At 37.3% G+C, this 25,163-nt stretch overlaps 1 protein-coding gene and 1 non-coding gene across 2 annotated transcripts; one reads left to right on the top strand and one right to left on the bottom strand.

The window, feature by feature from the left end:
• The first annotated feature begins 974 nt into the window (after positions 1-974).
• Positions 975-10,235, top strand: LOC106394129. The gene is made up of 7 exons (XM_048766925.1): positions 975-1,141; positions 3,439-3,871; positions 3,986-4,778; positions 4,914-5,107; positions 5,435-5,522; positions 5,619-6,189; positions 6,955-10,235. Exons 1-7 carry the CDS (start codon positions 975-977, stop codon positions 9,104-9,106), a joined length of 4,398 nt encoding a protein of 1,465 aa, XP_048622882.1. The 3' UTR covers positions 9,107-10,235.
• Positions 4,028-4,134, bottom strand: LOC125592122. Its single transcript, XR_007327972.1, has one exon. It is a non-coding gene; the product is annotated as a small nucleolar RNA R71 (small nucleolar RNA).
• Positions 10,236-25,163: the final 14,928 nt, after the last annotated feature.

Genomic DNA, 25,163 nt, shown 5'->3' with positions numbered 1-25,163 from the left:
CATAAACCCTTCCACGTAAAATACTCGTTAAGCTTTCCTCATAGTGTTGTCGTAAAAGTTTTCTTAGTAACTTCCTCGCAAACTTTCCACGTAATGTAGTCGTAATTTAGCTACGAATTTACTTCGATTTTTTATTTTCCAGAATTAAAAATATAATAAAAATTATTTAATTTATTAATAAAAATATAATTTAAAAATAAACGTAAATACGAAAAATATTTTATATATAAATAAGTTTTGAATTTATAATACAACCAACGAAAAGAAAAAAAAAGAACTAAGTGTCATTCATCGCCCGGTAGAATTCTTCACTCCTCTATACAACCGCCTCGTCATGTGTGCCGGATGACTCGCCTGGAATGGGATTTTGTCGTCGCATGTTCCTCAACAAGGACTCCCATTCCGGATTTGTGGCTGCTACAATGTCCAAGAAGCCCTCGACTCCAACCATACGAGCTGTGAACGAAGATCGCGCCGAGTCCAACTCGTTACGCAGCTGAATGACTTCATCATCCCGTCTCTGACCATAAGACGATGTCGCTCTCGGAACATCGTTGACGGAACCAATCCCTAACATACGTCCCTTTTTCTTCGGGACAACCTTAAAAACAAAAAATAAACATTGTTAGTAAAAAATTAAAGTTAAATTAAGTGAATAATAAAAAAATTAAAATTTAAAAAAATTTACCTCCTCGTAAATCCTATCCACTTCAAGTGTGGATAAGGTGACGGGTAATCCGTCGGTGGACTGCTGGGTCAGCTGGGTCTGGCGGTCTTCAACCTGACCAACCAAGTCATTGAAGATTTGCTCGGATCTAGCATCTAGAAATTGGCCCGCCTTGTTCTTGTGGGTCCTCTCGTAAAGTTGCAAAAGAGACGGGAGTTCTCCCGTCTCTTTGGCCTAAAAATCATTTAAGAAAGTTAGAATATATATATATATATAATTAGATTAAATATTTATTTACCATATCCAGATGGATACCGGCGTGGGGTTTTTGACCCGTAGAGTGAAGCATCGGGCCGTGGCTGTGCTCATCTACTGTCTGACGGGAGGCAGAGCAAGATTCGGCGACTCTAATGGAGTCAAGATCCCGCCAATAACGGATGTGGTCATCCCACACATCCTTGGTGAGCTCAGGAGGTTTGCCACGCTCATACCCCTTCACGATCCAGTCACCCTTCCAGTTGGAGACCGTGTCCAACAAGCGAGCTTTCGCCTTCACGTTAAACGCTTTCTTCACCCTCTCATTGCCCCCATGGATCAATGATATTTTTGCTGTAACAGAAAAAATTAAATTAAGAATTAGTTTAAAAAAATTAAAAAAATTTAAATCATAAAAAAATAAAGTATGTATAATTAATTAATAGTAACTTACAGCGAAAACTTTGAACCACGTCTTTCTGACGTAGATCGGCGTATTTTTCCAGTTCGGATGTGGCTCGGAGAAGTAACCTTTGATCGTCTCGGTTACGTTCCGAGCAACGCAATTGTCAACCCCAAACCTAAAAAAACAAATTTCAAGTATAAATTATTTATTATTGTTATAAAAGAATTTTAAAAAAATGTAACGTACCACAAAGTTCTGTCCGGTCGGTCGGGGTCTAGAACTGATAAACCTTCTCTGCCTGGCTGAGCGAGAAGGTCCTCGACAGTGTACTGTGAGTAAGGAGCACTCGACAGCACCATCAAATCGGGATGAATCCCGGCCGGCATTGGAGGAGCCATCAGAGAAGGCACCTCTGGGACATGAGCATGAGGAGCTGGTGGTGCAACGAATCGATGAACCGATGGTGCACCAGAAGGAGGCTGATATCTTGTGAATTTACATGTTTTTAACTTCTTATTCTTGCATGGTTTGGTCATTTAGAGCATCATTTAGGCACATTTAGGTTGCATATCATTGCATTTGTACATATCAGGTGTTGGAGAGCACCATGGATGAGTTAGAGGACCATTGGAGGGATTTTGAGTCCAAAGAATGAAGATGAGTCGTCTAAGTATCCTAGCGGCCAGGCGTAGCGGCTTCATGAGGTCGCTACGAGTTCAGGACTTCAAGCGCCTTCTACAGCGGCCAGGCGTAGCGGCTTCATGAGGTCGTTACGAGTTCAAGAATGCGAAATAAAATCGTCTAAGTATCCTAGCGGCCAGGCGTAGCGGCTTCATGAGGTCGCTACGAGTTCAGGACTTCAAGCGCCTTCTACAGCGGCCAGGCGTAGCGGCTTCATTAGGTCGCTACGAGTTCAAGAATGCGAAATAAAATTGTCTAAGTATCCTAGCGGCCACACGTAGCGGGCATGACAAGTCGCTACAGAGCGTAGTGACCTCTGGTAGCGACCTTTTATGGTCACTACGGAGAAAAATATCTGTTTTTATGGGTCAACCCAGGCTTGTTGGGTTAACCCAGCTCGAGTTTTAGTCTTCTATAACTACTTTTCAGACAAAAGTTGGGGATCTATCTTGTTTTTCCAGAAAAAGAACACAAAAACTCTCTCTCTTTGAAATATCATTGTTCTTAGTGTTCTTGAGCTGTTCTTCAATTGTTCATCATCTGTTCTTGAGTTTTAATTTCGTTTTGCTTATTTAATCCTTGTTTATCTTTATTCTCTGTTGTATCTACTTGAATATGCTTCAATCTATTATGAGATTAAGTGTTTTCATGGAGATTAGTGAGTAGTTTCCTTAAGAATTCATGGGTTAGGGAGATTAGAGTAACTTAGTGAAGATCTATGGTGTTATTGTATTAGATCCTTGTATGAACTTGCTTGTTGAGTATTTTTAATGCTTGTTTAGTCTTGATCACTCTAAACCTGATTTCTAAACACTTCTCATCAGACATGATTAGATGAAGTGTTTGAATCAACTCAACTAAGCTCTAGTGAGATTAGCCAAGGACACTTGATGTTAAAATTGCTAGATAGTTATTAAACTTGAACTTAAAGATTGCTTGATTGAATTAAGCCAAAGACATTTGATGTTTAATGATTTCTAAGCAAATGGACATTTACCTAGACATAGGACTTGTCTAAAATTGTGTTTAGACTTAAGAGATTACTTTGATTGAAAGCTTGTCACCTAGATTGGATCTTAGTTACTTGAAGTCAATTCCCAATACCCATGGATTCACTTGTTTAAATTGATTAAAACCTTGTTGTATTGCTCTGTTTGCTATTGTTAGTTGTCACACACTCACCACTATTGAATCTACTTAGCTTAAGAAATGACTTGTATTCTCACTGATTCACATCACTAGGACTGGTTCGACATTCACCCCACTATACTACAACATTTGCAATAGGCAAAAAAACCTATTACCAAATTGGCGCCGTTGCCAATCCTAGTCTGATTGTGACATTGAGATTTGGCCCTTACTTGAGACTAAGTCTTACTTTTATTATATCTAGTTACTGATACTCTATCCTAGCAATTTTGTATCTCAGGTGCATGAACTTGAGGAGCAGAGGCCCAACAAACCTAGTTCCACCAGTTGAAGACATTAAAGCACTTGAAAGGCAGATCGCAAGGAGAAGAAGAGAAGAAGAGCAACAGGCTCACCTACACAGATTGGGATTTATGATGGAACCAGTTCCAGAACAACCTCAAGCTGAAGAGGGCAATGGTCAAGGAGCTGCCAACCTTCGACCTAGACAACCACAACGCCAAGCTAGAGCCATCGGTACATATGATCAACCGAACATAAATGGGAATAGGTTGGGCATTAGGGCACCCCCAGTTGCCAACAATAATTTCGAGATCAAGTCCAGCCTCATCAACATGATTGAAAATAACAAGTACCATGGACTTGCCTTGGAAGACCCACTAGATCACCTTGACAGATTTGATAAGTACTGTGGCTTGTCAAAAACAAATGGAGTTTCAGAGGATGCTTTCAAGCTCAGATTGTTTCCCTTCTCTTTGGGAGACAAGGCTCACACTTGGGAGAAAAACATCTCAAGTGATACTATCACCACTTGGGATGAATGCAAGAAGGCCTTCCTCAACAAGTTCTTCTCTGCTACAAGGACTGCCAACCTTAGAAATCAGATCTCTGGTTTTCAACAAAGAGGACTTGAAGGATTTTCAGAGGCATGGGAGAGATTCAGAAGCTACTTGTCTCAATGTCCCCACCATGGCTTCAACAATGAGAGCTTGCTAAGCACTTTCTACAGAGGAGTTTTGCCTAAATTCAAAAGCCAACTCGACACTGCAAGCAATGGAAACTTCTTGGGGAGGACTGTCGAAGATGCTTTAGAACTCTTGGAGAACATGGCACAGAGTGACTCTGTATACAATGATGAATATGATAGAAGAGACAGAGGTGGTGGAGGAGAAGATATGACCACAAAGAGAGAGCTGAAAGCACTTCAAGAAAAGATTGACATGCTACTATCAGAAAAGACCAAGAAAGAGGAGTTACATATGGTTGCTGAAGTTGATGGAGTAGAATGCCAAGAAGATATGTACTATGTCAATGCTCAGGGTACATGGTACAAGAAGGAGCCTGACTATCAATACCAGAACAACTACCAACAGAAACCCTTCTACAACAACCAACAGAAGCCATTCAACAACTACCAGCCAAGACCATTCTACAACAATCAACCTAAGCCATTGTACAACAACAACCAAGGTGGTTACCAACCCAAACAGAACTTCCCTCCTGGATTCTCACCAAAACCAAGTCAACCTGCACAAGACCAAGCTGGATCATCAACACAACCTCCACAAGAGAGTAGTACTGAAGCTATGCTGAAACAATTATTGGAGGGACAAACAAGAAGTGAGAAACAATTAGGGTATGAGCTGAAAAATCTCCACAACAAGATTGATGGGAATTACCATGATCTAAACAACAAGTTCAAAGCCTTGGAGAACCAGTTTGTCTCTATGACAGCCAGCTCAAGTCGCCAACAAGGTTCCCTACCTGGAAAGCCTGAACAAAACCCAAAGGAGACAATGAAGGCAATCACCCTAAGGAGTGGAAGAGAGTTGCCTCCTAAAGTTCTCATTAAGGATAATGAGAAACAAGGTGGGGAGGTGGTCATCAATGTAGATGATGATGTGGTGATTGTGGATGAGAAGACTAATGAGGAAATCTTGGAGAAGATAGTTGAAGCTAAGGGCAAGAGAAAGATGGGAGAGGAGAAAGTTGAGAACAAAAATGAGGCTGCTACATCAACAAAGGAGAAATTGTTCACTCCTCCTCCCTATGAGCCGAAGCTTCCCTTTCCTGGAAGATTCAAGAAGCAACTCCTAGAGAAGTACAAAGCCTTGTTTGACAAGCAAATGAGTGAAGTTCAGCTCACCATGCCCATAATTGATGCATTTATGCTGGTTCCACAATACAGCAAGTTCTTGAAAGATGCTGTAGAACAAAAGAAGAAAGAGATGGAAGGGATGGTGATTCTTACTCATGAGTGCAGTGCCATTATTCAGAGACTGACTGTCCCAAGGAAGCTAGAAGACCCTGGTAGTTTCACCCTGCCATGCGCCATTGGACCTTTGACATTTGAGAAATGTCTATGTGATTTGGGAGCAAGTGTCAGCCTCATGCCACTATCCATTGCCAAGAAGCTTGGGTTTACACAATATAAAAAGTGCAAGATCTCTTTGGTGCTAGCTGATCGATCTGTCAAGCTCCCCATTGGCATCCTAGAAGATCTTCCTGTCAAGATAGGAAATTGTGAAGTGCCTACTGACTTTGTAGTGCTTGAGATGGATGAAGAGCCTAGAGATCCTTTGATCTTTGGAAGACCTTTCTTGGCAACTGCTGGAGCAATGGTGAATGTGAGAGATGGCACAATTGATCTCCACCTTGGAAAAGATCACATTCTCCATTTTGATATCAAGGAGATGATGAAGAAGCCCACAACTCAAGGAGAAATATTCTACATTGATGAGATGGATGCCTTGGCTGATGATTTCCTTGAGGAGTTAGCGATTGAGGACTCTCTTCAACATGCCCTGACCATTGAAAGAGAGACCCAAATGATTGAAAACAAGGAGAGTGATGAGCTAGTAAGAAGGCTAGATGTTCACCTTGAGGAGGATGGAGAAGATGAGTTCATGGAGTTGCCACAAATGACTCAACATGCTGCCTCAGCAGACATTCAAGAGAACCTCCATGAAGCTGATTGGAGTGAGCTCAAGGCACCAAAAGTGGAGCTTAAACCTCTTCCCCATGGTGTAAGGTACGCTTTCCTTGGACCTAATGAGACATATCCTGTCATTGTGAGTAGTGAGCTGACTGAGAATGAATTGTCTATGCTTTTAAATGAACTTAAAAAGTATAGAAAAGCACTAGGATACTCACTTGATGACATTAAAGGAATCTCACCATCTTTGTGCATGCATAGGATACATCTAGAGGATGAATCTAAAACTTCAATTGAACACCAAAGAAGATTAAATCCTAATTTGAAAGATGTTGTTAAAAAAGAAATAATCAAATTGTTAGATGCTGGTGTGATCTATCCTATCTCTGATAGCAATTGGGTTTCACCTGTGCATGTAGTTCCTAAAAAAGGTGGCATAACAGTTGTTAAGAACGAAAATGATGAGTTAATACCAACAAGAACAATAACTGGACATAGGATGTGCATTGACTATCGAAAACTGAATGCAGCCTCTAGAAAGGATCATTTCCCTTTACCATTCATTGATCAGATGTTAGAGAGGCTAGCTAACCATCCTTATTATTGTTTCCTTGATGGATACTCTGGATTTTTCCAAATCCCTATACACCCAAATGACCAAGAGAAAACGACATTCACTTGTCCTTATGGTACCTTTGCATATCGAAGGATGCCATTTGGACTGTGCAATGCACCAGCAACATTCCAAAGAGCAATGATGTCAATTTTCTCTGATCTTATTGAGGATGTAATGGAGGTGTTTATGGATGATTTTTCTGTATATGGTTCTTCGTTTGCTACTTGTTTGTCAAATCTTTGCAGGGTATTACAGAGATGTGAGGACACTAACCTGGTGCTCAATTGGGAGAAGTGTCACTTCATGGTCAAGGAAGGGATTGTTCTTGGACACAAAGTTTCTGAGAAAGGAATTGAAGTGGACAAAGCCAAGATAGATGTCATGGTTGGTCTAGCTCCACCAAGAACAGTGAAGGATATAAGAAGCTTTCTGGGTCATGCCGGTTTCTATAGAAGATTCATCATGGATTTCTCTAAGATAGCTAGACCATTGACCAGGCTGTTATGCAAAGAAGCTGCATTTCACTTCGATGGGGAATGTATGGAAGCTTTCAAAAACCTGAAGAATGCACTCATCAGTGCACCCATAGTTCAACCGCCAGATTGGGATCTCCCCTTTGAGATCATGTGTGATGCAAGTGACTTTGCTGTAGGAGCAGTCCTAGGCCAGAAGAGAGACAAGAAGTCACATGTGATCTACTATGCAAGTAGAACCCTTGATGAAGCTCAAGCTAAATACTCTACAACTGAGAAGGAGCTATTGGCCATTGTCTTTGCATTTGAGAAGTTCAGAAGCTACTTGGTTGGGTCAAAGGTGACTGTCTACACTGATCATGCTGCATTGAGACACCTCTTAGCCAAGAAAGATGCAAAACCAAGACTATTGAGGTGGATTCTGCTGCTACAAGAGTTTGATCTTGAGATCAAGGACAGGCCTGGAGTTGAGAATGGAGTAGCTGATCACCTGTCCAGGTTGAAGGTGGAGTGTGGAATCCCTATTGATGACAGACTTCCAGAAGAGCAAATGATGGCTATTCATGCAGTGGTAGCTGTTTGTGAGACAGGAAAGAAACTTGAAGAGGTGAAGGCGGCTGATGAGAAGGGTCCTTGGTATGCTGATATAGTCAACTACTTAGCTAGTGGAAAAGAGCCATTGAACCTTGAAGGTTATGCCAAGAAGAAGTTCTATAAGGATGTGAAGAGATATTATTGGGATGAGCCTTACCTCTACATACTTTGTAGAGATCAACTCTATAGAAGGGCAGTGGCTGAAGAAGAAATTGATGGGATCCTTACACATTGTCATGGATCATCCTATGGAGGCCACTTTGCTACATTTAAGACAGTTGCAAAGGTGCTACAAGCTGGATTTTGGTGGCCTCACATGTTTAAAGACACCCAAGACTTTGTCTCAAGGTGTGACTCTTGTCAAAGAAGAGGAAACATCACCAAGAGGAATGAAATGCCTCAAAACCCCATCCTAGAAGTTGAAGTGTTTGATGTCTGGGGTATTGACTTCATGGGGCCTTTTCCTTCATCTTATAGCAACAAGTACATACTGGTGGCTGTAGATTATGTCTCTAAGTGGGTTGAAGCAATTGCAAGTCCAACCAATGATGCAAAGGTGGTTCTAAAAATGTTCAAGAGCATAATCTTTCCAAGGTTTGGGATTCCAAGAGTTGTGATCAGTGATGGAGGGTCTCACTTCATCAACAAACTGTTTGCAAACCTCCTTAAGAAGAATGGTGTGAAGCACAAGGTTGCAACTCCTTACCACCCCCAAACAAGTGGTCAAGTTGAGATTTCCAACAGGGAGATCAAGTCCATTCTGGAGAAGATTGTGGGGGTTACAAGAAAAGATTGGTCCATCAAGCTTGATGATGCATTGTGGGCTTATAGGACAGCTTACAAGACACCTTTGGGAACTACACCTTTCAACCTTCTCTATGGAAAGTCTTGCCATCTACCAGTTGAGCTTGAGTACAAGGCACTATGGGCAGTCAAGTTGCTGAACTTTGACATCAAGAGTGCCAAGGAGAAGAGATTGATCCAGCTGAACGAACTTGATGAGATAAGACTTGAAGCTTTTGAAAGTTCAAAGATCTACAAAGAGAAAACAAAGGCTCTCCATGACAAACATATCCTGAAAAGAGACTTTAAAGAAGGAGATCAAGTTCTTCTCTACAACTCCAGACTGAAGTTGTTTCCAGGCAAGCTCAAGTCAAGGTGGTCTGGTCCTTTCAAGGTTAAAGAGGTTAAACCTTATGGAGCAATAGTTTTGTGGAGTTCTGATGGAAGAGAGTTCACCATCAATGGACAAAGGGCTAAGCTTTACTTGGGAACCAAATCGGAAGACCTGGGAACTTCAGTTCCACTTTCCGATCCAACCACAGTCTAACCTAAAGGAGGCAAAGTCAAGCTAGAGACTTAAAACAAGCTCACTTGGGAGGAAATCCCAAGAGTATCCTTTGTATATATGTGTGAATGTTTTTAATAAATTGTGTGAACTATCCTTGTTTGTGTGTTTGTTTGTGTGAATTGTGTGTGATTTCAGTTTGGAGGGTGCTCAGGAAAAGGAAAGGTTTCAAAAGAGGCTAGGAAAGAAACACAAGTGCTGCGGAGACATGCTCATAGCGACCCACACATGTCGCTATAACCCTTTACGGACAACCTTAGCGACGTGCATAGCGACATCCTCATGTTGCTACGACGAAACGAGGAGAATGCAATATTTGGCTAAGGACCGTAGCGACATATCCATAGTGACATGCTCATGTCCCTGCAGTCACAAGGTAACTACTCTAATCCGGTTTAAAATCTCTCCACATCTCTAGTAATTTTTATTTCACCTATCATGTAAACCACTCCAAATTCAAAGTCACACAAGAGACTGTGTGATTCGGGTGTGGTGGAGGTACTATAAAAACTGATCATTTTGCTTGTTTTTATTTGGATGATTTGCATTTGACATATCTAGCATTTTGGATTTTCTTGTGATTTCTAAAAAAAAAAAAAAAAAAAAAAAAAAAAATTTAAAAAAAAAAAAAGTTGTGTGTTTTGAATTATGCATAGGGAGCCATGACTGAAATTGCCATGAAAAGAACATATCTACAAGCATCTCTTGAGCCTTGAAAACTCTTTTTGAAACATGTGGCTCATATGATATTGACATTGTTCTTGAAACCAATTACAAACTGAACTTGGGCATAATGAATTTAATCTCTCTTGCATATGGGCACTTGCATACTTGATCATGGATTTCATACACATTTGGGTTATCTTATTCCATGTATTATCCTTTGATTAACCCAAATGGCAGTCCCCTACCCTTGAACCCTTGCCATTCTTTGAAACCAATATTGATTTGTTGAGTGAGGTCTCTTATTGATAGCTTGTTATGTGCAAAATCTTGAGAGTATTGGGAGCGACATATGTTTGTTCTCATCTATTGCTAGCATAAGATCCTCATTTGAACTAGCATCTAGGATGGTGAGTGAGTTTGTGTGTTTTTAAGTTGTTATATCTTGGGTTTGAGAAAAAAAAAAAAAAAAAGTGTCAATAAGAAAAGAAAACCAATAGGAACCAAGAAAATAAAAGAAGAAAAACTCTTAAGTGTGTCAATTAGAATTCCCCAAAGTAAAAAAAAAAATGAATGAAAGATCATAATGGGGAAAGAAAAAGAGTGTCAAGTTCTTAGTTGGTTGATCATGTAAATAAAAAAAATAAGAGAGAGTTCACTTGGTGAGAAATGTGAGTGAAGTGTATATACTTGGGTTTTGAAATATAAAAGATGGGTAGAATTTGTAATCACTTAGGAAGAAGAGTAGAATGATGAGAATGAGCTATGTATGCATGAATTGCTCCTAGTCTTAGATAAATTTTGCATAATGATCATGCTCCTTGTTCTTGAGTGATTACCACCATTAAAAAGATTGTATTTGAACCTTTCTTTTCATTCATAAAAGACCATTAATCTACCAAGCCAAGTGATTGAGATCATGTGCCCATTTGTGAGAATCCACCTTGTGTGTGTGAATGAATGTGAGAATTGGTTGAAGTTACTTGTTGATTGATGAGCATTGCACTTTGTATAAAGAAATAAAAAGAGTTTGATAGGCATTGAGAAGCTAGACTGATAAAAGAATGACCAATGATTGTTTGCTATGATCATTTGGAATGTTGTAGAAGAGCTAGGATGTGTGTCTTTTGGCTATGAGCTCCCTTTTTCAAACTTCTTCCTTCTTAGGACTTGAAAGTTTACTTGAGGACAAGTAAAGGACTAGTGTGGGGGAGTTGATATCTTGTGAATTTACATGTTTTTAACTTCTTATTCTTGCATGGTTTGGTCATTTAGAGCATCATTTAGGCACATTTAGGTTGCATATCATTGCATTTGTACATATCAGGTGTTGGAGAGCACCATGGATGAGTTAGAGGACCATTGGAGGGATTTTGAGTCCAAAGAATGAAGATGAGTCGTCTAAGTATCCTAGCGGCCAGGCGTAGCGGCTTCATGAGGTCGCTACGAGTTCAGGACTTCAAGCGCCTTCTACAGCGGCCAGGCGTAGCGGCTTCATGAGGTCGTTACGAGTTCAAGAATGCGAAATAAAATCGTCTAAGTATCCTAGCGGCCAGGCGTAGCGGCTTCATGAGGTCGCTACGAGTTCAGGACTTCAAGCGCCTTCTACAGCGGCCAGGCGTAGCGGCTTCATTAGGTCGCTACGAGTTCAAGAATGCGAAATAAAATTGTCTAAGTATCCTAGCGGCCACACGTAGCGGGCATGACAAGTCGCTACAGAGCGTAGTGACCTCTGGTAGCGACCTTTTATGGTCACTACGGAGAAAAATATCTGTTTTTATGGGTCAACCCAGGCTTGTTGGGTTAACCCAGCTCGAGTTTTAGTCTTCTATAACTACTTTTCAGACAAAATTGGGGATCTATCTTGTTTTTCCAGAAAAAGAACACAAAAACTCTCTCTCTTTGAAATATCATTGTTCTTAGTGTTCTTGAGCTGTTCTTCAATTGTTCATCATCTGTTCTTGAGTTTTAATTTCGTTTTGCTTATTTAATCCTTGTTTATCTTTATTCTCTGTTGTATCTACTTGAATATGCTTCAATCTATTATGAGATTAAGTGTTTTCATGGAGATTAGTGAGTAGTTTCCTTAAGAATTCATGGGTTAGGGAGATTAGAGTAACTTAGTGAAGATCTATGGTGTTATTGTATTAGATCCTTGTATGAACTTGCTTGTTGAGTATTTTTAATGCTTGTTTAGTCTTGATCACTCTAAACCTGATTTCTAAACACTTCTCATCAGACATGATTAGATGAAGTGTTTGAATCAACTCAACTAAGCTCTAGTGAGATTAGCCAAGGACACTTGATGTTAAAATTGCTAGATAGTTATTAAACTTGAACTTAAAGATTGCTTGATTGAATTAAGCCAAAGACATTTGATGTTTAATGATTTCTAAGCAAATGGACATTTACCTAGACATAGGACTTGTCTAAAATTGTGTTTAGACTTAAGAGATTACTTTGATTGAAAGCTTGTCACCTAGATTGGATCTTAGTTACTTGAAGTCAATTCCCAATACCCATGGATTCACTTGTTTAAATTGATTAAAACCTTGTTGTATTGCTCTGTTTGCTATTGTTAGTTGTCACACACTCACCACTATTGAATCTACTTAGCTTAAGAAATGACTTGTATTCTCACTGATTCACATCACTAGGACTGGTTCGACATTCACCCCACTATACTACAACATTTGCAATAGGCAAAAAAACCTATTACCAGAGGCGACCGAGAGACTCTCTCAGAAAACTGTGTCTCGAGGACAGTCTCCGGACCCGAAGAACCGGGAGCTGAAGAAGACGGGTCTAAACGACTACCAGGCTCACCAAATATCTCTCTGTAATGGGGAGTAAGTCTGTTCTTTCGAACCTGGAAAAAAATTTTAATTTTTAAAATTAACATCAACAATAATTAACAAATTCTATAAATCTAGCTAAATTCCCTACATTAACCACCTAATCAACACTAATTAACATAAAATCCGTAAATCTATCTAAATTACCTACACTAACCACCTAATCTACCCTAAACTAATCAAATTAGAGAGGAAATGGAGAGAGTACGTACCATTGCTACGAAAGAGAGAGGAAGTGGAGACGAAATGGAAGTGAGAAGCTCGCATTTATATATAAGAAATTAGTAATCCTCGTAAAGTTACGAGGAACTCGCGAGGCCCGTGTTTTTTTACGAGAAATTAGCAAGGCTCGCGTTTTGTTTCTTCGTAATGTCCTCGTTAATTTACGAGGAAATAGCAAGGTCCATGTTTTTATTTACGAGGAAATACAAAGGCCCGCGTTTTCTAATTACAAGGTCTTTATGATGAATTCTGCTTACGTGGAATTAACGAGTCCCGCGTTCTTTATTTTTAGGATTCGTCGTAAGTTCCTCGTTAGTTTACGAGGAAATAACGAGGATTATGTTTAAGTCCCTAAAATCCGAAACCTCAAACCCCATCTTCCTTATCTTCTACTTCATATATTCCAAACCCCAAACCCATATTCCCTTTCTAATTCCTTAACTTATAATCTCAATCTCTTTTTTCTAATTCAAAACTCCCCATTACCTTACACAAATTAAAATTATATAAATAGATTTTCATGATTAAATCCATCAAATCACATGCATTAAGTCTGAAAATCAATCATATTAAAAACAAATACATCAATCGGATACATCGACATTCTCGTCATCACTAGAAACATCATCATTTACATTAAACTCGTCTTCAACAGCTTCGCCCGTGGCATCGTCGGTAAGATCTTCGTACTTATGACTATGCGGACCAATGAGAAGAATGTCATCAATTTTTTGTTCAGGTTCCTCAACTTCATTTATCTGTTCTTCTTGCAATGGTGGTTCTTCTCCACTGATGATTCGTTGACGAGGTGTAACTTTGATCACGGCTAACCAATTTATTCCCGATTCTCTTATCCGAGGGTATAGAAGGAATCTAACTTGTTCTGCTTGTGAAGCTAAGATGAAAGGCTCGAATTTGTTGTACCTGCAAAAATAAGGAAAACGTAGAAATTAATCATTTAGATCATGTATGCCAAAAAAAGAATTTGTTGTACCTTCGTCCACCATTGACATCAACTACACCGAATTTGTTAAACCGAACACCTCAGTTGACGACGTGGTCGAACCATTCACAATTGAAGAGGATGCATTTCAGCTTCAATAACCAAGGGAATTCCACTTCAATAATCTCCTGCAAGATCCCGTAGAAATATGTTTCGCTTTTCACACATATTTCATAGTTACTGGTCGCCCGCTGTCTACCATACCCATATGTGTGAAAAGTATAGCCTCGTGTGAAATACATATATGATGTGGTGACCTTTGCAAGTGGAGTTTGAATTACTTCGTGAAACCACGTAGGGTAATATGTGTCGCCGTCGTCATAATCAACCTGCAAAAATAAAGAGAACGTTGAAATACAGATCATGTATGAAAAAAGAGTTTGATCGATCAACCTGCAAAAATTAAGAGTTTGAGTTAATACCTGATTCTTTAACCACTTAATAAAGTGTTGATCTTTCCTTCTGTCTACGTCACTTGTGGATATACCTGGGAATGTTTCTTCGAATTGAGTAACAAATAGACTGTAAAATCACATTTTATATTAATTAATCTTTGGAAATTATATAATTTATCCTTATATGTGTTTAGAAGTTTCTATAAAATATGTTACCTTTCAAAATAACGCGTCAATGGATCCTCGCAATTAAGTAGAATATAGGTGTGTCCACTATGAGCGTCTTCTTCACTCGACCACCAAACCTCTTTCGATTTCCCACCGATTCGCCGAATCTGGCGAAAGATATCTGGAACACCAGTAACTGCATATGTTGGCGCGACACCACCATCATCATATCTTCTTGGAGCTCTTTTCCGGGTACGTACTTTTGACGCAAAGAAGTACAATGTGAAGTGAGAAGTTTCTTCCGTCAAACTTCCAGCAATTATAGAACCTTCAACTTTTGCGAGGTTTTTTGTTTTTCCCTTCAAATATTTCATGGCTCGCTCATACTGATACATCCATCCGTAATGTACAGGTCCACGAAGCAATGACTCATATGGGAGGTGGACAGCTAGATGCTCCATGACGTAAAAAAATCCCGGAGGAAATATCTTCTCCAAGTTGCACAATAAGATGAAAATGCTCTCGTGAAGTTGTTCCACGACTTCTTCTTTAAGAGTGTGTGTGCTTAGATCCCTGAAAAATGCTCCAAAGCCTTGTATATTCCAAAAAAAATTAAACATATTAGTAGTCATATATATATATATATATTATTGCGAACTAAACCATTATAAAATTAATGCGTTATAATAGACTACATGCAAGTGCTTCATATACGTTTGTTGGAAGTAGCTCCGTAAATGCAAAGGGAAGTAGTCGTTGCATAAAGACATGACAATCATGACACTTTATCCCGGAGAAATTTTGATCCTTTTCAACACATCTAGAGAGATTTGAAACATACCCATCGGGGAACTTCACTTCTGATGCCACCCAGTTGAACAACACCGACTTTTTTTCTGAAGACAATCTGAATATCGGAACAGGAACTTGTCCATTGATTTTTATATGTAATTTGCTTCTTGAGCAAATATTCGGCAAGTCCAACCTCGATTTTGTGTTGTCTTTTTCTTTCCTGTGACATTCAATATTGTATTCATGATGTTCTCAAAGAAATTCTTCTCTATATGCATCACATCTAGGTTGTGGCGCAGAAGAAGATCCTTCCAATATGGCATCTCCCAAAATATACTATTCTTGTGCCAGTTATACCAAACACCGTAAAAATCAGGCATACTACCGGGGACATGCCAATTACCACCACAACGAATTGTTTCGTTACCTCCGTAGTAATCAATTTACGCTTCAATTTGTTCTCCAGTTAGATATGGAGGAGGAGTGTCTCTCACAACCCTTCTGTGCCTAAACAATTTTTTGTTTCTTCGGTACGGATGGCAAATGGGAAGAAATCGACGGTGACAATCGAACCAACTTGTCTTCCTACCATTCTTCAGTTGAAACGCATATGTTGTTCCATTACAATATAGACAAGCTAATCTCCCATGTGTAGTCCATCCAGACAACATCCCATAGGAAGGAAAGTCACTTATGGTCCACAAAAGCATCGCTCGCATCGTAAAATTCGTCTTCGTTGAGTAGTCATACTTTCTCATCCCTGTTGACCACAAATCATTCAACTCTTTTATCAGTGGTTGTAGGAAAACATCCAGAGACCTTTTTGGATGGTTCGGATCATGTATTAATATGGTCATGTATAACAACTCCCGTTGCATGCACATCTCTGTTGGCAGGTTGTATGGCGTAAGAAAGACTGGCCACAGTGAATATTGTCTCACTGACATTCCGAATGGACTAAATCCATCTGTGCATAATCCGAGATACACATTCCGGCTATTGCTAGCGAATTCCGGATGTACTTTGTTAAAATATATCCAGGCTCTTGCATCTGATAGATGAGTCATCTCACCATCCGTCTGAGTATGCTCGGCATGCCATCTCATCCCTCCGGCAGTCTGCTCAGATTGGTACATTTTTTTCAATATGTCTGTAATTGGTAGGTACCACATCCTTTGGTACGGTACCTTATTACGTCCTCGTCCTTGCGGCTTGAATCATGGCTTCTTGCAGAATCGACATTCTTCTAACTTCTCATCATCTCCCCAGTAGATCATGCAATTGTCGATGCAAATGTCTATCATCTCCGAAGGCAATCCAAGACTATAAACCAGTTTCTGAATCTCATAATAAGAATCAGCAGACACATTGTCTTCCGACATATACTCTTTAAACAAGTCTGCCCATTCATTCATGCAACTTTCAGGTATATTGTGATCAGTTTTAATATTCATCATTATAGCGGCCAACAACAATTTAGAGAAACCTTCTCTACAACCACTGTAAAGTGGCTGATTCGCAACATCTAACATTTCATAATTATTTTTTGCATATATGTTAAGTTCTTCATCTTCATCATGAGCTACGAATGCATCAGTTACCATATCATGAACCCTATTATAATCTACCATCTGCTCTTCAAGATGGTAACTATGTTCATTATGCAAATGATGATCAACCGGTTCTTCCTGAAAATTGCTATTACTACTACTAGCTTCATTCTCATAATTATAACCTTCTCCATGTTGAAACCAAATATAGTAATTTGGCGTGAAGCCTCTATTTATTAAATGCTTCCAAACATTTTCACGATTTGCAAATTTCGAATTGTTGCATTTCCGAAAAGGACAGAACATTTTACCGCTTTCTTGGGCGAACGGTGTGGAATCTGCTTGATGCATAAATGTCTCCAGCCCTTCGAGATATTCTTTCGTCACTCTCCCATTAGCATCTTTGTGCATATACATCCACCTCCGCAGCTCGAAAATATTCCCAGAGCCCGACATTTTTTTTTCTTTCACGTTTTTTTTTCTTGTTGGTGTGTTTAAAATGATGTTCAAACGTCCATATTTATTGGAAATTTTTGAATCTGGTAGTTGAAAGTTTATTAGGAATTTATGACGAAATTTAGTTAGGTAGCCGAAACACAAAACATGTTACAACTACAAAGTTGGTGGACTCGAAATTTTGTCGTTAAGTAAACGTAAAATATTTCCTCGTAAATTAGACGCTATTGTTACGTCGAGTTTACAAGGAAACCATTTTTTCTCGTAAAAACCACGTTATATTACGTCGTTTTTACGAGGAAATCGTTTCGTCATAAATTTACGACGAACTAACGTTGCTTTTTGATATCACTCAAATTACCCTAAGGAGTGATTTATACTCTCTCAAAAAAGATGCCGAGTTGTAGTACTTAGGGATCGAAACCACAAGAAGCTTGGGCATACAAAAGATCTAATAATTATACGATTAAGCTAGGCTAATATTTTATAAAGTAGTAAATATAGATAGCAAAACAGTAAGAAGTAAACAAGTGGAACAAGACTATTGTTCAGCTTGGCAAAGATTTGTTTGATGGAAGGAAGGTTTGCTAGATCTAGGGTTTCTATTCAGGTAATCATTATTATAATGATATAGAGGCTAATTGTTGCTTGCAAGATATTATAGAACTCAAACAATAATAATAATCTACCAGCTCTCGCATGTCTAGATTATCTATCACTAGATATAAGATCTCAGCTCTCGCATGTTGATCTGTAGAAAGTGTCGATTGATTATTCTATAGGAATATCGATCGATACACCTTTCACAATATCGATCGATTAATCTATTGGATCATCGGTCAATATCGCTTCTAGGAAGCTTTACGATCGGGTTGAATATGTGTTCACTAAGGTTCCTAAATCAACTCTCGTATGTTTCTAGCAATCCTAGCTCAATAGAATTCAGTTCAGAGAAAAGACCAAGCGATGGCATTGTGCCTAATGATTCTAAGATCAGAGTTCTACTTCATGACTCTAGAACACAAGCAGTAAGAACAATCCTATGACGAATATCACAACTTAGCAGTTCTATATTTTGTGCTAATCCCTTATAACCTATATGAACCCTAAACCTAACAGGTGGATCTATTCAGACATGAAGTTTGTAACAGAAATTATGGATAGAATAGATGAAATTGCAATAGATATAAAAACCAAAGACAATTGAGTTCCAGGAGGACTCTGAAGGAGTTCCTCCTTTCTCTCCTAACTAAGAACAATGAATTAAAGAAAGCTTAGATAGCGTAGCCGTCAACAATGGCTTATAAATAACATAAATAGGGTTTCTGGTCGTCCAAGGGTATTCTGGTAATTTTGGGTTGCTTCTGGGCTTCAGCGGTCATAAAATATGCTCATCCCATATTCTGGCATCACTTTCGATCGATACCAATGCTGTGTCATCGATCGACAGTCCTTCATCTCCTCGACAGCTTCCTCTTACGAGGCAGACTGACCACTCTTCAGTAAAATGGGCATAACTTCTGTTACAAGATGCTTATTGACCTCAAACCGGTGGTATTGGAAAAATAACTCAAAGCTATATCTTGTGTAAAAATATGGGCTCAATCTAACGGTGGTAAGGTCTCCATCCATAGCAAAACATCTGATACGTCTGTGCAGTTCTGCACCTCAAAAGACTCCAAAATCACCATATTTCTCCAGAACGTATATGGACCTGTAAATACTCGAAAAGACTCTATATAGTAGTAAATATATATTAAAAAACTTATAGACCATGGCTGAAAGTGGGTAAAATCCATGGTCTATCACTTTTAAATTTCCTCGTAAGATACTCGTAAAATCGCGTAAATTTACGAGAATTAAATTTCCTTGTTAATTTTCGTCGCTATAGTTGCTTTTTCTTGTAGTGGAGGAAAAATTGCATAATTTAAGTATAAACGAGCCTTATTTAGCATATCCACTAAAGACGCATTCACAGTCCTAAAATGAACACACGGCGGATCATGCGGAAGCCATTCTAGCGGACGATCACTAGCGATCAAAATCAAAAAGCACTGGTACTTTTGGCTTACCATCGCGAAAAACATCGAGCAATTCACACTAAAATGCGGCAAATGCCAACAACATGCACCCATGATCCACCAGTCGGTTCAGAAGCTATCCTCCATATCTTCACCTTATCCTTTTATGAAATGGTCCATGGACATAGTGGGACCCTTAGTGGATCATGGTTCATGTCGAGTCAAATGAGTTACCCAAGGAGCGTCGGATTAGTCTCAGTTTTTGCGCTTTTAGATTCTGGGCCATCACTAAAATGGCTGAGGGACAATAGTTGGACCCAATAACTCGCTTGATAAAAAAGGCCGAAGACCCCAGTCCATTAATATTTGATCACGATCGAACTCAGCCGGGACTTTGGAAAAGCCCATTAGCTAGGTCGAGCGTACCGAGATCGACGAGGAAAAAGTCAGCAAGAGATCTCGGAGGTTGCGAGATCCTCAGAACAAGAATGAAGATAAAAGGAGAGGAGGGGAGCAAAGAAGGACATATGAAACCCTAGAGACTCATACCCAACACATCAACCTCAAGCTCTCTTATTCTTATACTTTGTATTCAACCTTTATTTCTTCGTAAGTTGTATTCCAATCTCATTCTATCATTGTATTCAATCAAACATTATCAATAAAAGTCCATTTTAGTCGACCATAATCTGATTACATCGTTGTGTTATGAGGATATTGTCCCACGTTATTTCTTCCCTCATATTTACAAAACAATCACTAACAAATACCTAGTTTGGGTTTTAGTATCCACATTGAGGAGCTGGGTAGGTTTGTGGAACTTACTGGCATCCCTATTGTGAGTACTTTGATGGGGCTTGGATCTTATCCTTGTGACAATGAGTTGTCACTGCAAATGCTTAGAATGCACGGTACTGTGTACGCTAATTACGATGTGGAGCATAGTGATTTGTTGCTGGCCTTTAGTGTTAGGTTTAATGATCGTGTCACGGGAAAGCTTGAGGCTTTTGCTAGTAGGGCTAAGATTGTGCATATAGACATTGAATCTGCTGAGATTGGGAAGAACAAATCACCTCATGTGTCTTTGTGTGGAGTTGTTCAGCAAGCTTTGCAAGGGATGAACAAGGTTCTTGAGAACCGAGGAGAGGAGCTTAAGCTTGATTTTGGAGTTTGGAAGAATTAGCTAAATGAACAGAAGCAAAAGTTCCCTCTGAGCTTCAAGACATTTGGAGAAGTGATTCCTCCACAGTATGCTATTCAAGTCCTTGACGAGCTAACCGAAGGGAAGGCGATTATCAGTACTGGCGTTGGGCAGCATCAAATGTGGGGGGCAAAATTTTAGAAGTACATAACCAAGGCAGTGGTTATCATCAGGAGGTCGCAGAGCTTTGGGCTTCAGACTTCCTGCTGCGATTGGAGCCTCTGCTGCCAACCCGATGCGATTGTTGTTGACAATGATGGTGATGGAAACTTCATAATGAACGTGCAAAAGCTAGCCACAATCCATGTGGAGAATCTTCCGGTGAAGATACTTATATTAAACAACCAGCATCTTGGTATGGTTATGCAATGAGAAGATCGGTTCTACAAAGCTAACAGAGCTCACACATATCTTGGGGAGCCTGCAAAGGGGAAGGAGATATTCCCGAACATGCTTCAGTTTGCAGCAGCTTGCGGGATCCCAGCCGCAAGAGTGACGCAGAAATCAAACCTTAGAGAAGCTATTCAAAAATGCTGGATACACCAGGACCATTCTTGTTGAATGTGATTTGTCCGCACCAAGAACATGTGTTGCCGATGATCCCGAGTGGCTGCACTTTCAATGTCATAATAGAAGGAGATGGTCGGACTAAATCCTGAAACATGAGACCGGTGATTATCAGAACATGTTATGGTCTTGCTGCATATTTCTACTTTCTTTTCTACGGCAATTTGAGTTTATTAGTTGTTGAACTGCTTGTTTTATTAACCCAAACTAAAACTTGCAGTTGTTTTGTTTTTCTTATATATAAATAAATCGGTTATTGTTGTGAATGGCTTTGTTTAAAATGGGAAACTGAGCAGTCTGAATCGAAACTTCTTTTTAACATTGGTTTGTTATCTTTTACAAATTATAATATATTTTTTTACAAATGATAAAGATGTTGTAGTTGAAAGCTCAAGAAGTAAAAAACTTACTTTTAAGGAATTGATCATTAATAAATCTCGAATCAATATTTGAAGTTTTAGGCTAATGCATAACTATTTAAAAACTTACTTTTAAAGAATTGATCATTTTTGCACAAAAAAATTGATCATTAATAATGTAAATCTAAATTGAGTTTACCAATTATAAGTAATGAAGTAAAATTTGACCAGTTAACTAATTTTTAATATAGTTAAATCTATCTTATAAATAACAAAACATCTTATATTTTAAAACACTAAATGTTGTTTTTTACATTACGGAACAGAGAGAATATATCCTATCAAAATATGTTTAATGATTATATTTATATGATTATATTTATATCACATTGAAACGAATAGAGTTATATATATATACCAGTTGATATCTCTCGAATCTTTCCAGGAATTTGTCCTTTCAATTGCGTTTGATTGAAATGTCCATAGATTTTGGGTTAAAGTTGAATTTTAGTGAAGAAGATTTGCCAGTCTTTAATTTAGTTCTAACAAAAAAGATAAGCCAGTCTTCACTAATTAGCTCATCACTTAATCCAACGTATAAAAAGCTAAAAGTATTGATAACTCTTATAAATGGAAGTATGAAAAGATACTGAATCCTCTCACATTATGGATTTTTTTTTGATTTAGGTCACATGATCCAAAAAGAAACCCAGATGCACTAATCAGACATTGGAAGAAGTAAACATATTGAAAATGTTGGTTTATTGATGTATGTGACAAAAGCTTTTTTTGTTGAAACTAAAATAATAAACAGAAAATATATCTTATTCCCTCAGTTCACAAATAACGTCAATTAAACATTTTTCACACATATTAAAAAATGATTAAATACATTTATGTTTTTATTAATGTCATTTATTTAACCAATAATATTTTAGATAAATACATTTATTTATAAGATCAATGCATTTTATAATTAATATTAAGTTAAAAGTAAATATAAATTGCATTGAAATTGTAGAATGATATTTTTTTGTGCAAAAATAAAAAATTTTAAAGTGACACTTAATATGAAACAGAGGGAATATATCTTAGTAAAATATTTTATACAAACTTATCATTAAAATAACTTGTTAATTACACTCTAATAGCACTGGAAACTATCGTATCCTAACTTTAGCATTTATTTTTTTTTTGATCAATTAAAACAACCATAAACATACTTTAATTGTTTTTCAAAACTAATTAATATTAATCCACACACTTGATAAAATTTACAAATTTACCTCAACTGATTTCCGGTAAATTCACCACTTTTTAAATAACTTAAGTGTTTTATAGTCATTCATATAATATATAAATAATTTAAGCAAAAAACATATAATAAAATATAAATTAGTATGTAAATATATTATTATCATATATTTTATATAGAGAAATTTCGCAACGTGACCATAACAAACCACAAAGATAAGTATATACCCATAACATTCAATAGGCTATCTTATTTATATATTATTTACTATTTTTCTTCTTTTTTGCACTTTCACTTCTCCTTTTTAACTAACTTTATAAATAAAAATTATTTATTTGAATTTATAATATACCTATTAAACATAGATTTTTTTTTGTATATGACATATTTTGAGTTTTTATAAAACTAACATATATTTATCAAAGTAAATATATACGATAATAATAAAATTATGTTTCATTCTATTAATGAAACCTAGAATAGAATTGTAATTATGTAATCCTTCTTTTTTCAATCTTTTTCTCTCGAGTAATATATAGTTGTGTTCTATTCTATTAAAGAAGCATAAAATATAATTATAATTGTACTCTTTTTATCTCTCCCTCCCTTTCTTTTTTTCTTTTTCTTTTTAACCACCTCTCCTTCCCTTTCTTTCTCTCTCCATCTTCTTTTTATACTCATTCTCCACTTTTTGTTCATGTCTCCACCGTCGCTTTTCTTTCTCTTCCTTTACTCATTTTCCTTTTTTTTTCCTATATACATTTATATACTATAATACATTGTCATTAAATATAGAGTTGTATATTTTTATTCTTTATAATATTTCAGCTAAATATATTCGTTCACATAGTATATTTTGCACTAAATATTTGTCCTACGAATTAATATGTTCTTCAATATTATTAATTGCGCAAACTACATTGAACCCTATATATAAATAAATAGTACTAAAGATATCAAATTATTTTCTATTATTACATTGCCCAGAAAGATTCATCTTCGTAAAAGCAACTTTTTGTTCATAAGAAAATCAGAAAAGTTTATTTTGTTTATTAAAAAAAACTCATTTTTTTTTGTTTTAAATAGGGACCCAAAAATCTCATGTCCGGTTCTTGTAGTAGTGCACTGAGAATTCAATATGATTGTTCTTGTAATAGTCCAATGCAAATTTAATATGATAAATATTGAAGAATATAAAATAGATAACACCAAATTTTAAACTATATATAACAATTTTATAATATTTTAAAAATTTGATCTATAAGATGTAAAATTCATTCATTCAGACACATGCTCGTATATTAAAAATTTGATCTATAAAATTTAAAATTCATTCATTCAGACACATGCTCGTATTCTAAAACTTATAAATGATATAGTTTATGGTTAAAAAAATAAAATAAAATTATTTAATATAAACTATAAAATTATTCTGTTTAGAAATATCATATCAAACAATTATTTAATACAGATAAATTTTAAAACTTTATACTACTATTTATGCAAAATAAATATTTATTTATATAAAATAAAAAAATATCTTTGCAAATGCAGGGACCAAGCTTTAGTGTGATAATCTGTATTTGAATACATAAACAAGGGCTTTTTGCAAAAGTGACTCAAAACTTGGAGTCAAACAGAAAACTAACCTTTTCTTTTGACTCCTTTTTTTTTTGAGATTTTAACCCCACACCTGCACTTTATCTACGAAAATGCCATTAACATTTTTTTTTTTTTTTTCGAAAATGGCTTCTTTACTGTCTCAACCTCATCTTCTTCAAGTATTTACAATACTGCCACTGCAATGAATAGTGGCAACAACCTTGTACGAACTGTTTGGAGCTTTTAATGCCCTTTAATGCACGTAAATCTCTTTACACTCTCTCTGTTTCAATTGTTATGAACTAAAAACAACATTTCTTTCACTTTCTCTCTATATTCATCCAAAAAACTCAAGCTTTTGATTCAAAATATGGGCTATGGTTGCAGAGCCATATTTCTTTCGTTTTGACTTACGGTTGCTTTCGTTTGAGGTTCTGGGTGGTTGGAGAAGACCCTGTGTGCAAACGAAGTCATCTCACCTAGTTTAAGGTACGAATTTGAATTTTTTTTCAAGATCTGTTCGCGTAGAAGACTTACTAGTAAGTCATCTGTATGTAGAAGACTTACTGATGAGTCTTCTGGTCAAACGGACGACTTAAATTAAGTCGTCCAGCTTTGTTTGTTAAAAAAAAACACTTCAGACGACTTATATATACGTCGTCTACGAGAAACGGGCTAGTTTTGCATTTGACCGAATCGTGTCAGATCTTTGACTATTTCTGGACGACTTATAATTCAGTCGTCTCTGGGAAAGTTAAAATTTCAATATTTTATGAAAACTTGACGACTTACGTGTAAGTCGTCCTAGGTTAGTTTTGTAATTGAAAAATAAAACTTCATAATTTAACTTTAACCAGACGACTTAATATAAAGTCGTCCCTCCAGAAGACTTAATTTAAAGTCGTCCGGGGAAAGCAAAGTCGTCCAGAA

Source organism: Brassica napus, chromosome C8 (assembly GCF_020379485.1).
Source record: "Brassica napus cultivar Da-Ae chromosome C8, Da-Ae, whole genome shotgun sequence".
NCBI lineage: Eukaryota > Viridiplantae > Streptophyta > Magnoliopsida > Brassicales > Brassicaceae > Brassica > Brassica napus.
The sequence above is the reverse complement of the archived record's forward strand: the minus strand, read 5'-3'. Positions and strand labels throughout refer to the sequence as shown.